This window comes from Aquarana catesbeiana, linkage group LG03 (assembly GCF_042186555.1).
Source record: "Aquarana catesbeiana isolate 2022-GZ linkage group LG03, ASM4218655v1, whole genome shotgun sequence".
NCBI lineage: Eukaryota > Metazoa > Chordata > Amphibia > Anura > Ranidae > Aquarana > Aquarana catesbeiana.
Window position 1 is genome coordinate 227,178,491 of NC_133326.1, and position 18,806 is coordinate 227,197,296.

The window sequence follows — 18,806 nt, forward strand, 5'->3', positions numbered from 1 at the left end:
CGCTTTAGTTAAATTTTCTTTGGTTGAATCACTGACCAGCTTTCATATCTCAAGCAAGATTTCTTCTCAGATTTCCCAATCTAATTTACATTTCTGCTGCCCTGCTATGGTTCTTGGTGGGTGGCATCACAATTCCTCTCTTGAGTCCCCCCTAATGGTGCCCTTCTGTAGCCAAAACTTTTGAAACTATCCCCTCCCTTTCTGCCACTGTGACAGCATAGTCACTGGGACAATAAATCAGGGGGTACCACCTCTCATGGGGCCATAAAGGTGTCCTTTTATGAAATTGAGATCAGCAGCGATCCCGAGTCTCACCGCTGATCTCAGCTCATTACCAGTTTATGAAACTGAGATAATCAGTGGAGAACATGTTCTCCGCTGATTATCTCAGCACAGTGAGAATTTGTAACTGACTTCACAGAAACGGCCAGTTTATGAAGGTGTGATCTCAGCACCTCACTGGCGATCTGTGACAGAATTCTCACTTTCTGATTCACCATTTCAGAAGTGGAGAATCAGAGTGAGAAGCCTGAAACTGGCTGATATTCTGGAGAAAGTACACACCCCAAAACCAGCAGGATAGGAATTTATAGTGTGTGTGTATATATATATATATATATATATATATATATATATATATATATATATATATATATGTATAGATATAGATATATATAGATATAGATAGATATATAGCTATATATATATAGATATATAGTTCACACTTGTGCGATGCGTGAACCAGCGTGATTCCTAAGTGGGTTTTCACATCGCACCTACATTGACATCTGCGCACCACTGCGGGTGTCAATGTAAAGTTAATGACACCCCCAGATCATTTCACAGATCGCAGTGCGAACTATGTAATGGTGCAGGAATCGGATCGCATGGGTGTTCACACCCATGCGATCCGATTCCAGTGCGGACCAAATAAAGGGTCCTGTACCATTTTGGTGCAAATGCAATATGATTTAGGGCCAGTTCCCACTGCTACGGTGTCCGAGATCGGATGTGATTCGCACCGCACTGCAGTGCAAAATCACATCCGATCTCTGTGCAATGCGATTTCAGCCATACAGATAGTATTGCTAAATTTGCATTGCACTCGGACCAAACTCTTACAGGACCCTTTTTTTGGTCCACAGCAGAATTGGATTGCATGTGTGTTCACACCCATGCGATTCGATTACTGTCCGAGTTTGCAGATCGCACTGCGATATGCGAACTGATTTGGGGGTGTTGTTAACTTTTAGGCCCAGTTCACACTTGTGCGATGCCGGACATCGCACAGGCATCGCATGTAATTCGCAGCACACTGCCATTCACATTACATGCGATGTCTGTGCGTTGCGATATCAGCTGTACAGGTAGTATGGCTGATATCGCACCGCATTCGGTGCAAACACGCACAGGACCCTTTTTTCTGTTCGGACCAGAATCGGATCGCATGTCCGGACTGTCAGTTCGCAGTGCGATATGCAAGCTGAACTGGGGGTGTCCTTAACAATGTATTGACACTCCCCAGCGATTCACATATGGCAGTGTGAACTGACATGCGAGTCGGTGCGATGCGGGAACCCGCAGTGGATTCGCAGTGTTCTCGCATTGCACCAGTTTATCAATTTTTATGTTTATCAATTATGAAATGTATTTTATTTTAATTTATTAATAAATATTTATACTTGTATACTTTATTAAAATTATTTTTTTAATGATTATAAATGTATTTTGCATTTATATGAATGGTGTATAGCTGCATTACATATGTGCATTACATTCATTTACTATACACCATTCACATTTAAATAGGGACATGTATGATCTTTAAATATTGATAAAAATAATGTTTTTTTAATAATTAGGTTAATGTATATTGTGTAGGGGGAATTTAACTTTATTATTTTATTAATATGTTGGGGAATAATGTGTGCTGATTTGTGTTATGCCGCGTACACACGAGCGGACTTTCTATCCTACTTGGTCCGGCACACTTTCCGACGGACTTTGTCCGCCAGGTGCGCCGGACTTTAAAACGAACGGACTTGCCCACACACGCCGGGATTTTCCGGCGGGCTAAGTCCGCCCGTCTTTCCGACGGACTTTCGCCGGAGTTCCGGCGGACTTTCAGAATGAACGGACTTGCCCACACACGGACAAGTCCGTTCATTTTGAACGTGACTCAGGTGCGACGGGACTAGAGAAGGATGTCAATCTTGCCGCTTTTATCGGCGAGATTGACACCTTGCTAGCCCCGTCGCGGGGCATACCAGGCCCTTAGGTCTGGTATGGATTATAAAGGGGAACCCCGCTACGCCGAAAAAACGGCGTGGGGTCCCCCTAAAATCCATACCAGACCCCGATCCGAGCACGCAGCCTGGCCGGTCAGGAAAGGGGGTGGGGACGAGCGAGCGCCCCCCCCCTCCTGAACCGTACCAGGCCGCATGCCCTCAACATGGGGGGTGGGTGCTTTGGGGGAGGGGGGCGCCCTGCGCCCCCCCCCCCAAAGCACCTTGTCCCCATGTTGATGAGGACAAGGGCCTCTTCCCGACAACCCTGGCCGTTGGTTGTCGGGGTCTGCGGGCGGGGGCTTATCGGAATCTGGGAGCCCCCTTTAATAAGGGGGCCCCCAGATCCCGGCCCCCCACCCTATGTAAATGAGTATGGGGTACATGGTACCCCTACCCATTTACCTAGGAAAAAAGTGTAAGTAATAAAACACACTACACAGGTTTTTAAAATATTTTATTAAACAGCTCCGGGGGGGGATCTTCCTCCGGCTTCGGGGGTCTTCTTCCGGCTTCGGGGGTCCCTCCGCTTCATCTTCTCCCGGCGTCCGGTTGGTTCTTCTCCGCTCTCCGGCCTCTTCTCCCGGTGTCGCAGGTCTTCGGCCGGCCCCTCCGCTCTCTTCATGTAGCTCTATTGCGAGCGGAGGTCCGGACTTCTGGGCTTCTTGGCTTCTTGGCTTCTCTTCTCTTCTCTTCCCCCAGATGTTGACACGACGCTCTCTCCGGCTGGACTGGTCTCTGAGGGCTGCGTTGTGACTTATATAGGCGGAGACCCCGCCCCCATATGATGTCACAGTCCTTGGGCATGCTGGGACTGTGACGTTTTAGGGGGCGTGGTCGACCACGCCCCCTAAAACGTCACAGTCCCAGCATGCCCAGGGACTGTGACATCATATGGGGGCGGGGTCTCCGCCTATATAAGTCACAACGCAGCCCTCAGAGACCAGTCCAGCCGGAGAGAGCGTCGTGTCAACATCTGGGGGAAGAGAAGAGAAGAGAAGCCAAGAAGCCAAGAAGCCCAGAAGTCCGGACCTCCGCTCGCAATAGAGCTACATGAAGAGAGCGGAGGGGCCGGCCGAAGACCTGCGACACCGGGAGAAGAGGCCGGAGAGCGGAGAAGAACCAACCGGACGCCGGGAGAAGATGAAGCGGAGGGACCCCCGAAGCCGGAAGAAGACCCCCGAAGCCGGAGGAAGATCCCCCCCCGGAGCTGTTTAATAAAATATTTTAAAAACCTGTGTAGTGTGTTTTATTACTTACACTTTTTTCCTAGGTAAATGGGTAGGGGTACCATGTACCCCATACTCATTTACATAGGGTGGGGGGCCGGGATCTGGGGGCCCCCTTATTAAAGGGGGCTCCCAGATTCCGATAAGCCCCCGCCCGCAGACCCCGACAACCAACGGCCAGGGTTGTCGGGAAGAGGCCCTTGTCCTCATCAACATGGGGACAAGGTGCTTTGGGGGGGGGGCGCAGGGCGCCCCCCTCCCCCAAAGCACCCACCCCCCATGTTGAGGGCATGCGGCCTGGTACGGTTCAGGAGGGGGGGGGGCGCTCGCTCGTCCCCACCCCCTTTCCTGACCGGCCAGGCTGCGTGCTCGGATCGGGGTCTGGTATGGATTTTAGGGGGACCCCACGCCGTTTTTTCGGCGTAGCGGGGTTCCCCTTTATAATCCATACCAGACCTAAGGGCCTGGTATGCCCCGCGCTCGCCGCAATAGGAAGATTTGTTTTTCCTATTGCAGCGAGCGCGAGATGCAATACCATCCCCTCGTGTCGTATTTGGTCCGTCGGACCAGCCTACACACGAGCGGGCTTTCCGTCGGACCAGCACACACACGAGCGGACTTTCCGCCCGAAACTGAGTCCGACGGAAAGATTTCAAACATGTTTAAAATCTAGGTCCGGCGGGCTTTTGGGAAGAAGTCCGCCGGAAAAGTCCGCCGCCGCCCACACACGGGCGGATTGTCCGGCACACTCTGGTCCGCCGGACCAAGTATGCCGGAAAGTCCGACCGTGTGTACGCGGCATTACACTTTGTATTTTATGGTTCCTCATACTGTAATCCCGCTATATCACGCGAGATTATAGTGAGAGGAGCCATTCTCAGGAGTTCCCGGCGTTTGTAGATCGCTCCTCAACTCAACATGAGAAGCGATCTACACACTTTCATAAACAGGCACTCAGAGGAGAGCGATCTCCTCTGAGAATGCCTGAGAACTGAAAAGCGGTATTTTACCGCACTTTCATAAAAGGACACCAAAATGACCACAAATCTGACACAGCTTTTAACTATTTAATTCTCTGTTGAAAACTCACAAGCAATGTTCACGAAGATGCTGTGTTAAAAAAAGAGAAAAAAAAAGTTCACAGAGATAATGTGCCCACCTAAAGAGAGCCCAGTTTGAAGCCATGATGGTGGAACAATTGCAGCTAAATTTCCCGTAAGATCAATTTAATTGTATCCAATCAGAACTAAAAAGGCCATTTGAAGTTGATTCTGCCTTTAATGCATTATTTTTAATTCCTTTCATTTGTAAATGCTGCAACATCACAACCTGCTATGTAGCACATAATCAATATACATGTATATACTCTTCTAAAACAACTAATCAATTGTTTATATATCTTTTCTTTTTATATTGCAGACGAAAGACTTTAATGTGGAAAACTTGAGCAAGCCAGAATTGCGTTTTCTTTTAAGTATATTAGAAGGAGAGCTAGAAGCAAGGGATCTTGTGATAGAAGCCTTGAGGGTAAGTTGTACTTTCCATCTGTATACTTGTTTTTTAATAATGCCACTTCTTTAAATGAGCTCATTGAAGGCATTTTGTAACCTGGTACTTTTATAATTTTTGTATTTGCTGCAGGCTGGTGCAGAGTTCTGCACATTTTTATATTTGAAAATGGTATATACATGTCTTATCTCTGTTTTAAGCTTCTGGGTATGCCATTTGAAATGCATGAATGTTCTTTAATTTTCACAAAGATTTCCACTAGCTTTTTCCATTACTTGGGGATCTTTGTCACATTGCGACATTTCGCAAAGCATTAATGTTCTTTCATTTTCACTAGGATTTCCACTAGGCTTTCCATTATTTAGGGATCTTTGTCACATTGCTGGGTCTGTATTTTACATTATGGCCAATATAGTGGAGATGAGCTCCACCAATTTTAGGCTTCATTCACACATGAGCATTTACAGGAGATTCTTTTCAGGCATATTTAGACTTAAAGCAGAACTCCAGCTTTTCCTCCCCAAAACAACAGAAGCATTGTGCATTTAAACGAATCACAACCTCACTGTCATTTTATCTGTATCTTACCTTAAATAGCTATAAAAAGCAAGTTTGTGTGTCTGTGATGTCACTCCTTCTCCTGATTGAATTTTAAAGTTCTCTGACTTCCTGTTTCCTTCTTTTTCCGGTCCTGATACTACATGTCCCATCATGCTTTGAGCCTCTGTAGTTTCAGGGCAGGTTATGAGAGTCACTTGTAGCAGTTCTGGGAGTTGATGTGGGTGGGTCCGAATACAGATCACTCTTTAGTCTGCAAAGCAGGTGTAAATGTGTCATTCCTGTCTTGCAGCATGCCAAAGAATAATGGCTTACTGCAAGTCTACAGAAGAAGGGCTATGGGAGGTTATCATGAAGGTGTTTTCACTGTGGTCTGCATATTTAACTGGGCAGTATTGACTTTTAATTGTGATTCATTCAATCCTGCCCAGCAGCAGCACAGCTAGCTATAAAAACAAGCTGTGTATGAAGGTGTTTCTTTTTGAATAATGCTGTAATCTGTTAGGAGGGACTTGGGGGGTTTAGACTCTTCCTGTAGGTGTGACTTGGCGAGCATTGAATGCATTCTGTCTACCTTAGTTTATACAGCGTGTCACATGGTACAAAGCCTCAAGTAAACCTACAATATCAGAGGATCTGCAAACAACAGAGCAACATGATACAGAGGTTTGTTGGGACTGATCATTCCATTCAGAATAGAAAGTTGGAGGTCAGCTTTAAGATTTTTTGTTTTAGCCAGTAGATAGCTGGTTACTAGTAGGAAGAGATGGTTGTTTAGACTTAACAACGTAGACTTAGATCAGACTATATCACCAAAACCTTATGATTATTATCAGATTCTTCCACCTATACCAAACTGTATAAAGATCCCTTGCCAGAATTTAGGAAAGAGGCTGACTCTTTGGTCACCAGAGCTCTACAAAAAAAAAATCATAGAAAAAAACAGAGGCCCGTCTTCCTTCGGAAAGACTTTTACCAGACCCCTTATTTATACCACCTCCCTAAACTCCACAAGAAATTGGACAAACCCCCCCTCCCCCGAGGCGCCCCATGGCTGAAATGAACAGCAATACCAACGGCTTCTGCCAGTACGTAGACCAGTTTCTACAACCACTTGCTCAAAATCTACCATTTATTCACGATGGCCTACATCTTCTGGAACTATTGGCTCCATACCCCTGGGAAGATATGCTTGGATTCTCTTTATACATCCATTCCCCTTCACCAAGGCCTATCTGCCCTTCAACATTTTCTCTTCGCTGATCCATTGCTCAACCCCTGACATACACACTTCATTATAGAAGCCATCTGCTGCTGTTTAACTGATAATTATTTTACATTCAATGATGACTATTACCTCCAAATTCAAGGCACTGCAATGGGTGCTAACTTCGCACCATCATACGCCAACCTTACTATGGGCCACTGGGAGTCTACTCACATTTGGAACAACAACCCCTTTCTAGCCCTCTCATTTTTTATGGCCGGTACATAGATGACATAATCATCATTTGGGCTGGCCCTAGCTCCCTGATAAATGACTTCTTCGTCTACTGTAACAACAACAACTTTTGTCTCTCATTTACCTTGGTACAAAATCCAGAGTCTAACCTTGCTAGACCTAGAGCTATATCACAAAAACCATACCATTTATGCCAAAAACTATTCCAAACTGACAGCAGGTAATTCCTTTCTACACTACCAAAATTGCCATCTACCACAGTGGATCAACAACATCCTTAAAAGACAGTTATGCTGCATCAGGCACAACTGCACTAGAGATGAAGATTACATCACCCAAAGTGTCCAATTAACCCACAAATGTTTGGAAAAAGGTTACCCACAACCTCTGCTAGAACAAGCCTTCCTACTCTATAGGGCCATCCCCCTCCGACCAGGTACAGCACAGAAGAGGGACATCGGCCCAGGTTTATCACCAGATATCATGGTAAACATCGACAAATGGAACACATCCTAGCCAAACATTGTCACATCCTGCAACAAGATCCGTTCCTACAGCCCCTCATCCAAATCAAACCCAAGGTGACGTACAGAAGGGCTCCCAACTTAAAAAACAAAATTGTCCCCAGTAAACTTAGGCCTCTTGCTTCTTCTCGGTCAACTAGTATACCCACCTTCTTTGCTATAAAGGGTATGTACCAGTGCAAAAAGCCTTTATGAAAAACATTCCCCTATGTTACACAAACAAAAGGAATTTACAGCTAAGGGTAAAATGTTTCCTATTAATTAGTTCTACTGCTGTTCATCTGACTATAGTGTCTATTGCCTTAGGTGCCCTTGCAGTATGTTACATGTAGGCTGGACTATTAGACCACTCCATAAGAGGTTCAGGAAACACTGCCAGTTCATCGAGAAAGGGAATGATGAACATATCGTTCCCCGACACTTTCTGGAGCACCATCAAAACTCCACCTCTGGTCTAACTGTATGGGTCATTGAGGGTGTCTCCAGAAATCTCCCAGAGGCAGATCACTTTCATATTTATCATATTTAAGCCTTGACACCCTCTCGCCTGGGGGGGCTCAATGAGGAGCCAAAATTTGCCACCTTCTCGTAATCTCCCCTCCCCCCCGTTGCCTTTGGTCCCTGGGGCACCACAGTTATATATTGATCATTATTCCATTTTTTATCACATCTTACACCGTCTCATGCTCTCAGATGATGCATTATTTCCCATCATAAACCATATGGTATTATTCCCCATAGACATAAATGTCACTTCTCCTCAGTCTTGATGTGGTTTCCTGCCTTTTCACACCATGCCACAATATACCATGAAAATGGCATTACTTTTATTTGTTTTTCACCATGATGTGACATTCTCCTTTTTTTTTTCTTATTTTTATTTTTCTTGTTACAGGGTCCTGCATGGGCCCAGCCCTTTGAAGGTCATGTTTTTTATATTTACTCTACATGTATGCATATTTTATCTAAACATTTATCTCAGAATCCTTTTATGCCCGTCCTATCTTTTAACTTTTATCAATTGATATGATTTTAGTAATTGTTGCCCATTTACAATATGTTATAACCGCTTGTTTAGGTATAAGGTTCAATCATTGTCCTACTGTAATCCTTATTTTAATTGCTGCCCCAATAATGTAGTATCTGGTTCTATATTCCACCATACATAGCAGGCACTAGGACCCTGCTAGCCCAGGTGCCTCCACCATACATGGCAGGCACTAGGACCCTGCTAGCACCAGTCCCTCTCCATATATACAGCTCCCCTTACTCCACTCTCCAGCCTGATGGACTGGCATCGCGCAGACTTAGAAAATGCATTGCAACCCCCCCTCAGAGGACGTCATCCGCATGTGCCACGGTCCACGCCACGATCCAGCTTTATGCACTCTGCTTGGCTTTTCACCTGAGGACTTCCGCCTGGCCTCCTCCACGCAGGTGGTCCACATCGTGGACATCCAGCGCTGACATCCCGGACTCCCCTTCCCAATGAGCTTGTCATACTTCACTCCATGTGAGTTTCCCTTTGTATTTTATTGCACCTAATAAACCTGTAAACTGTCTGCACTTTGAGGTGCTTTTCCTTCTCTCTCCTGCTTGTTTAGACTTGAAAAATGCTCATTTACAGGCAGGAGTTTTTAGGCCATGGTCATGGGACCAAAAATGCCCCATTCTGCTTCAGAAGTAGCTCAGGTACCTTTTTGAGCTTCAGGTACTGAGCTACAGGCACCTGCATGCTCATTTTTGAACAGGCACAGTTCAAAAGCATGATATTTTGGTTGTTGAGTGTTTTGGAGCTTTGAACGTCAAGCTACAGAATGTAAAGATGCAAATGTAACCTTAAATTCATAACAGCTACATTGAAAGAGCCAGGAAATCCAAAATGCTACTAGAGTCTCTCAGAGATTTAGAGAAACTAGTCAGTTATGCAGCCAAACATCCAAAACTGAAATACCGCTTTCATTAGACAATCATACAACTGTCACTTTAATGTAAAAGCTAAGTGGCAGAAAAAAGAACATTTGCATTGCAGTTTTTATTAAAGTGAATGTATCACAAATCTTAGCTATTCATACTGAGCATAAATGTAAAAAAGCTCAAACTCAGTTTACCTTATGTGAAGTCGTATGTTAAAATAATCAATATATCCAGAGATATAGGTTGCTGAAATGATAGACAAATCTTAAATTTCCTGTCAAAGCTGAGCTTGACCACTTTCCCTCCCACCTTCCGGCTTTCTTATCTATCATTGATGCCACCTGCCTTGATAGAGGACCAATAGGACAACTTAGGAGGCAAAACTGGTGGGGCAAAGCTCAGACAAACTTGAGATATGAATACAGTTTAGCAGTCAATGTGCCTTGATCTACAGATCGTTTTGATATGCAATTTTCACAGAAGGGAACCGCCAATTATTCAGTTTTCATCACATACACAGTTGGAGTTGGTAAGATTTGTGACGGTTTTATATCTTAACTCTTCTATGTCATAGAGTAACATGATTTTATTTTACCACCAAGAGCCAAGGTTTAAAAAGACTTCATACTATGCATTTATGTTTAAATTATAATTCTTTTTCTTTATTCTGTAACAGCACATGGTCTAAAGTTCTTCTTTACTTTCGGTATCCTCTATGGCTAGTACTTTGTTACAGGCAATTATGAACATTGGAAAAATTGGAAAATGTTGGTATGTTAGATTTGTGCCCAGCATGAAACAGGTTATGTGTATCATTAAGGCTCTCTTTAGAGACAGCTTTATCCTCAGGGTTCTACTAGCGTGGTGGTTGGATACTATTTGATCTCTTATAAGTTTGTCCTTGAGCAGGGAACCATGTTCTTGTTCTTATTGCCTTTACTAATACACAACTGAGAATAAATCTGAGATTTTAATCTTGTATTGGAAACCTTATCATCCTCACCATCTCAACCATTTCAATCACGTCTGTAGCAGTTAAGACACTCTTCCTGATGAGAGCAGCCTCTAGAGAACAGAAGAATTGCATGCTGTGCCTACCGAAGCATATCTAGCTTTACAACTTAGTTGTCACTATTTTAAGATCATCTAAAGCCACAGACATGTTCTAAAGGATAATGACAAGATCAAATGGGCAGTTTTAAAGCTTTACACATAAAAATGCCCCTGATGGGAACTGGAGCCAATGCTTGTCATGCCAGACAGAGAAAACGGAACTTCTGTTTTGGATACTGTCTGACTAACAGTATTATGACTTATTTAGAAGCTGTTTTCATTAGCATTTTGTGGCATACTTGTTTTATATAAAGATACAATAACGTCTTTGATATTGAAATCATTTCATTTAGAAACGGTATAAAACTTGGGAGAAAAAAACAGAAATACTTGAATATATACTGTATGTATACATATATATGTATATAACTTTATGAGCTTACGTCTAATATTGAGTAGGTCCTCCTTTTTTGCCAAAACAGCCCTAACCTGTCAGGGCATTGATGGCACCAGGCCTCTGAAGGTATGCTGTGATATTAGGCACAAAGTAGTCAGTAACAGATCCTTTAAATTCTGTAAGTTGTAAGGTGAGGCCTCCATGGATCTAACTTGTTTTTCCAGACTACCCCCCAAATTGGATTAATATCTGGTAAATTTGGAGGCCTCAGTAGCAATATCCAGGATGGAGTTTTAGAAACAACATTTCTCCTCCCTTCTGCAAACAGAATAAATTAGTTGTATTGGCTCAGCCAGAAAATTAGACTCTACTACAGTAAACATATTTCTAAATGGGAATAAGATGATTACCTCTATATATAAGCATATAAATACTTTTTAAAATGTGTATACATTTTTCTAAGTGGCTAAGTAATGAAATTTCCTTGAAAAAGATAAGTCTATCCTTTAACCACCTCAATACCAGTATGTTACACCCCTTCCTTTCCAGCCCATATTTGAGTTTTCTTTTCAGTGTGGTAGTTTCATGTGATAGTCATGTAACACTGCCCAAATAAATCATCATATCATTTTTTGAGACAGAGTTTTTTTGGTGGTATTTAATAACTATTGAGTATTTTTATTATATAAAGAAAAAAAAACACCAAATATTTTGAAGAAAAACGTCCCCTACTTTCTGGAATAAAACATATGACATAAAAATGCCAGGACCTTTTACTTTTTTGGTACAATATTTTTTAAATAAAGAAACATGCTGGTATTGAGGTTCGCTTAGCCTTTAAACGTAGCCAACTAAAAGGGAAGCCTTTCATAGTTGGTGAGGTTGAAAAAAGACACAAGTCCATCAGGTCCAACCTATGTGAGTGATTATATGTCAGTATTACATTGTATATTCCTGTATGTTGTGGTCATTCATGTGCTTATCTAATAGTTTCTTGAAACTATCAATGCCCCCTGCTGAGACCACCGCCTGTGGAAGGGAATTCCACATCCTTGCCGCTCTTATAGTAAAGAACCCTCTACGTAGTTTAAGGTTAAACCTCTTTTCTTCTAATTTTAATGAGTGGCCACGAGTCTTGTTAAATTCCCTTCTGCGAAAAAGTTTTATCCCTATTGTGGGGTCACCAGTACGGTATTTGTCTATTGAAATCATATCCCCTCTCAAGCGTCTTTTCTCCAAAGAGAATACGTTCAGTGCTTGCAACCTTTCCTCATAACTAATATCCTCCAGACCCTTTATTAGCTTTGTTGCCCTTCTTTTACTCGCCCCATTTCCAGTACATCCTTCCTGAGGACTGGTGCCCAGAACTGGACAGCATACTCTAGGTGCAGCCGGACCAGTCTTGTAGAGCAGGAGAATTATCGTTTTATCTCTGGAGTTGATCCCTTTTTAATGCATGCCAATATTTTTTTTGCTTTGTTAGCAGCAGCTTGGCATTGCATGCCATTGCTGAGCCTATCATCTACTAGGACCCCAAGGTCCTTTTCAATCCTAGATTTCATTAATAGTGGAAGAAAGTTCAGCAGAGGATGAAACTGTGGAGGAAGAAACACTGCTGTGTGGGTGGAGCTATTCACCTGCTGTCAGAGGGGGCTCAGTTTGGGGTGAGGAGTGACTTGGCACCATATTACATGTGACACCCTAGCCTTTATATGCACACTTAAACTTTAATCCCATTTTGGTCTTCAGCAGCACTTTAACCTGTCCCCTTCCAAAAGAATTCTACACCATCAATTAGTGGTAAGTGACAGTTTAACCCCTCCAAAACAATCCTATAATCATTGGTGACATTTTAAAACTTTCCACCCCCACCCTCATCATTGGCACTCAAAATCCCCCAATAACAATACCCCCAACATTGGTGAGCAGCAGCCTCTCTCTCCTCTCTTTTTGATAGACTGCACTATTGTTCCTTCATCCCATTCCTCCATTTAGAGAGGAAAAGGAGGGCTTTTAAATATAAACAGTATTACTGATTACCTTTGTGAGTTCTCTGATTGGTCATTACAGCTATCACAAGGCACAGCGCTACTCTGGTGGCCCCTGTAGCCTTAGCCTATGATCCCTACTGCCTTGTGAAGCCAGGATTATAAGTATTGTGATCGCTCTGGGTGCGCACACCAATAACAATTAACATGGTGTCCACTTAGAATATCCTATTCAGAGTATATTTTATTTTAATTTTGATTAAATGTTCATTTTGCTTGACTAGTGAAGGGAGAATTGTCACATTCCTGTACCTCACAGTCGTTGCTTGTGTTGTATTTATTTTACAGGAACTTTATACAATAATAATATACAAAATGATTGCACTATGGTGTAGCTTCTCAATTCTCTTTTTCAGGATGAGCTGTAGGATTGACAGATGTCTGATTACATTGTTTAGAGACAATGCTAGAATAACAGCAGTATAACATATTAAGTTATTAAAGAGGTGTTTTATGTAAATTTTTGTTTTTTTGTCCTATTTTTACATGATTGCACTGTATAATTTTACAGTGCTGCATCAGCCTTACTGAAATTCACTGGAATTCCCTATACTAAAATACTAAAGATAAACCATTTTTGGCCTTATGAGGAATGCTGTTTAGAGGAAACCTGTGGGTTTCGCATCCTCAGATCACTTTTTTTTTTTTTTTTTAAAGGTTTACATCAGGAATTGACACAATGACAAGATTCTCTGCATAAAACAGTTAATTTTATTACACATAACCAATTGTATAAACATAGAATGACATTTGCTACATAATGGTACAAAGAGTGTCATTTTTTTACCCCTCAAAACACCAGTCACGTTAGTGAGTCTGATGCCAAGTTTTTAGTGGTTTAATTGGTGTAGAAGGAAGGGGGTGTAAGGTGGGAAGGGCAAGAAAGAGAGGAAAAAATAGAGGGCCAGTGAGGGCTTCTGCGGCGGCATCTCCTAATACAGAGTTGTGGAGTGTAATAGAGAGTTACTCAGTATTGTAAGTATTTATCAAACATTTTATATTGTTCCCAATAGAATGTAGTTTTAGACTGTGGTCAGGCCCACAAAAAGGGATATATCTGTAAATTGTTGGATTATTCGAAGCACCTGCTGCCAAAAGGGACCTTTTTATAGACAGTCCTAAAATATGTGTAAATGTTCCCCCTTGTGAACCTTCAATCTCCAACACAGATGGCTTTTGTTGTAGGAAAGGTTTAGCAAGGGCGGTTGGGATCCTATACCACTCAGATCACTTTTGTTACATGCCAGATTATAGAGATCCCAGGGTACAAATTGTGACATTCATTTCTTGGTCATGCTTCTTGCCATCCATTGTCTGCCCTTTACATTTTCCTATTGGTCAACAAATGCAATGGTTGTATTTACGGATCAAGATGAAATTGGCGCAGTGAAGACTATATGCAAGTAGGTAAAACACTTGGACGTGCTTGGATACACAGCTTAAAGTGGAATGAACTGAATGGTGAATTCCAGTTTCATCCTAACTAGCATTAAAACTGTTCCCTCCCCCCTCCTAACACCTATTTGAACGAACTGTGTAAGAAAGTAGGGGAGAGGAGAGAGTGCTCCAACATCGGCTGTTTGTGCTTGGAGCAGGGACTTCATTGGCCCACACGTTTCCGGCGCTCCCTCCTCTCCCCAGCGCCGCTGGCTGACCCTGGGTAGTATGATCACGTGTTCGGACTGGAGCGGGCTGAAAATAGGTTAGTATATACATCTTTCTTACATTGGTTAGTTGGAATAGATGTTAGGAGGGTTCACACCTATGCAGGTTGCAGTTTGCATATTCCAGGTGCATTTTGCGTTTTTTAATACAGGTTTTTAATCCATTGATGTCTATGGAATCAAAAACCAGAATAAAGTCCCTGGCCCTTTCCATAAAATGCACATATGTGAACTTTACCCATAGAAAACCATGTTAAATGGACTGTAGTGTGTTTCTGCAAAAAGGAAAACGAGCTAAAAAATACATAGGTGTGAACCAGGCCTAAAGGATGAAGCTGAAATTCCACTTTAAGCTTGTTAGTTTGAATATTTGATTGTAAAGGTGGAACACCTTTACATTCCACAATTTTCACTGCTTTACAGTACCTAGTTAGCATTTTGTTTTTAAATTCAGTGCCTGTGTGAAGCGGGCATAGGGGGCAAGTTTGACAATTTCAGAGCTGGTGTGTTCTTATTAGGCAGCATTTCATTGGTGTGTTTAGCATTGCTGGTTAATCTGACCAGAAGTACATCTAGATATGCAAATTACACGTGATTGTTCACCTGGGAGACCCAGGCTGGTTAGAATTGGATGATATGTATTTTGTTGTTAAAAGTAGAATCACTTTTAATATCTTGTCATTATAGTCAAATGGTCTTATTTATTAATGGAATATGTTCAGTTCACTTCAAATACCCAATCAAGCCCAATAAAAACATATACTCCCCTGAACCTAATTGGATATTTGATATAAATAAAGAGAAGCATAAATTTATTTCTGTATAATAATTAGCCCCCAGTAAGCTGATTTTAAATGAACTGTGTTGCTGAATTATTTCTTCATAGAAATTAAGTATTTCTTTCATAAATACTGAGCTGAGAAAGGGTGTGTTTATTATTGTATTATATAAATGAAATGGTAACAGGTGTCCCTATTGTTAATCCTAATAAATACCTTGAGGAATAATTTATAGTAATCCATAATGCATGGTGTGTTTACAGGTTATTAGCGGGCCGGGGGGTTGAGTGCTAACTGTGTCCATTGTGCTCTCTAATTGGATATATATAGGGCACAGCTATGAAATAATTGCAGATTGTTTGATGGCATCTAAGATGTGCATTAAATATCTACCATTGTGGGCCCTGAGCAGAAGTCAGGTTTGGCCTGAAGTACTGAAACCTAACATATTAATACTTCATGTCTGAGACTATAATAACCTTGCATACTTTGCTAAATGACTTAATCCTCTAACAAGCTTACCATTTGTGCCTCCATGCCTAGGAGGTCTGCTACTGTAAAACCACATAGGCAGAAGCAGAAAGCCCTATTCACCTGAATTGTGTCATTCTATATAATGTACAGTACATCTTCTCCTCTTTTAAGGCTTAAGAGAATCTAACAAAAAGAGATCCAACTTGTGTCCTTTTAGCATTGCAGCCATATGACATTTAGGCTTGGTACTAAAAGCAAATTCAAAAAATGTAACTACTAATGGATCGCTGTGTTTGTTGTCACTATTGTTCTTTGAACCCATTTTTTTTCTTCCTTTTTTTTTTATAAAAGGGGGCTCTTTCTTCTCAACATGGCCCAAAGGTTCAGGAAAATGCAGCTCAAAAATGACTTAAAGTGGTTTTAAACCTATACATATACCCAGTGTAGTGACTGGCCTCAGGTGATACACAGAGATTAATCAAATCCTCTTAAGTTGTATCTATTTATCTGCAGTCTTCTGTTCTCTTCAGTACATCTGTTCAGAGTCCAGAATTGATAAAGCTTGTATGAGCTGTCGGGAAAAAAAGGTGGGTGGAGACCTGAATTGACACACCACAGAGCTCGGCGAGAAGAGCTCTTAGAGCTGATTGGAGGGAAGAGACACACCCCCTTCACACAGCACACAGGAACAGAGCCGATGCTTTCAATCAGCTGGAGGTCCCTCCCCTGTCACCATTTTTCTCTTGTTGTCAGGAAAACTTGTCAGAAGTGATCCATGCTGATAGCAGATGAACGAAGCAGCAGGCAGAAATGAAACTTAGTGCTGATAATTGAGACAAGTCTGCACTATAGAGGCATATTCTCTGTTCATATTTCATGTGTGAGGTTTAAAACCAACTTAATTAAAGCGGAGTTCCAGTCCCCCCCATTTTTTTTTCGAAAAGACTTCTCTGTAACTGTCTCAACCTGTAAATGAACATTTCCAACATGTCATATTTCTTGCGCTTTTACTTTCTTTAAAAATAGTTAGTTACTTACTGATCTCGGAAGCAGGCAGGTTCCATTTTAGTTGTGGGCATCTGAGGCCCTCTCGTGTTCATTTCCTGGATTTCTGTGCAGCTGTCTACCCATCATGCACCACCAACACCAAATCTCACACATGTTCAGTAATGCCTCTATATAATCTATATATGGGATATATATTGGATCTTTTAATCTCTATGTCTTCTATTATAACTGTTTTATGTCAACAGCACTAGACCCTAGAATATAAGGTTAGTGTTAGTTAAAAAGTAGATGTACTTATAGGGAACCCGACCTTTCTGCCTAGTGCATTTGTTTTTGAGCAATATTGTATTATTATATAATATTATCATTTCATATTGGCAAGGTTTGAGCAACTGCTGAATACAATTCATTGATTGCTGTTAGCTGATTTTCTGTGAATATCTCATTCTGATACTGCAAGCTAGTGATTCCCACCTTTGCTCATCAGTCTTTTTGTGGTCCTATGCTGCCTAACCCTGGTACAGTTTTGTGCATGTGCTCCACCAGCATTGTAGCCAGCAAAGACCTGCTGCAGTTCACCGAGATCCAAGATATTCTTTAAAGACGAAGGCAGTCCATACCATTAAGCAATTTTCTTTCCTTCAACCCTGGTAGCTATTGTGTTCTGCTGGTGGGAGCCTTCCCCACCGGCAGAATACAATGATCATTACTGGCAGCAATAGCTGCCAGGAGTGATTGTGCAAAAAACACCTGACAGGCTGGTTCTACTGATGTTGATTGATGGATCGACTTCAGTACAACCAGCCTGCCCATAGATCAATCGAAATTCGTCCGGTGCCTGCTGAACTGGACAAATTTTCAATCTGTCTATGGCTGACTTTCCTGTGGCTATGGCCATTCACCGCAGACCTACTGAAACCGGTATATAAACAATCTCAGCTACCCCTGCTCCCCCTCCTAGCAGTGACTTGGCAGCCTTCTAATTTCTATTGTAAACACAAAGCAGGTACTATGGAAGGGAGCAGCAGGGTGAGCTGAACTTCTAAGAAAACCAACTTGACAGTCTTTAGTACCTCTGCTTTGAAGTTTGGGGATGAATTGCTTATCCAAAGACACAAGACTCCTGATCTAACCACGAACTTCAAGTAAAGAGAATGTCCTACCTAGGGACTCCTTTACAGACAAAATAGTTTGTATACTATTAGCAACTGCCCATTCATATCGGTAAAATGGTAAAATAGTGGCCGCAGTGGGGAGATCACAGACAGGTTATGATCCAAAGGTACATTTTTCTGACTTGAGGTTTAGCTTTTGTTTTTTAAATCAGAATAAACTTCACAATTTATATTTCTAAGCCCAGTAAATCACTTTCTTAACACATAATTACTGTTAACAAAGTGAGGCCACTTTACTAGCTGACATCGTTAATTTGATGGCATTTAGGCTTATGTTTCATCTTAAGTAAGTGGTAAGCAATTGAAGTTATTAATACATACAAGAGCTTAAGTTGACTCCATAAAATTTGATGTTGTATAATATGCCAGACATTTTGCTTAAGGCCTGCAAATGTTCCCCTATGAAACTTAGCTGTTAACAATATTGCCTATAAAGATCCCTTGGTTTTACAGCAGCTGCAGGAAGCTCAACAGGTAAAAGAAACTTGACCAAGACCAAAAAACACTACACACTGACACTGTGCCCATCCTACATTGATAAAATGTCATATACTGGGTTAAAAAAGAAGTATTGAAAGGTACTTATTCCCGGAGGTGTAGGAATAAAAAAGGCAATTGGTAGAAAATGTCTGACACTGTGGTGCTGGCAGGGCTGCTTTCATTTGTGGGCTGGAAATCCACAATCTGTAAAATAGGAAGGAAAGAAAGCGTCAAGCCGGCATAG

The 18,806-nt window shown here is 42.0% G+C and overlaps 1 protein-coding gene across 1 annotated transcript in view; it reads left to right on the forward strand.

Moving 5' to 3' along the window:
- CTTNBP2 (cortactin binding protein 2) overlaps positions 1–18,806 on the forward strand; it is a 151,555-nt gene that overhangs the window by 40,545 nt on the left and 92,204 nt on the right. Inside the window, exon 2 of the mRNA XM_073619827.1 lies at positions 4,934–5,041. Within this exon, the coding sequence (XP_073475928.1) occupies positions 4,934–5,041 (108 nt within the window). The remainder of the gene's footprint in view (positions 1–4,933; positions 5,042–18,806) is intronic.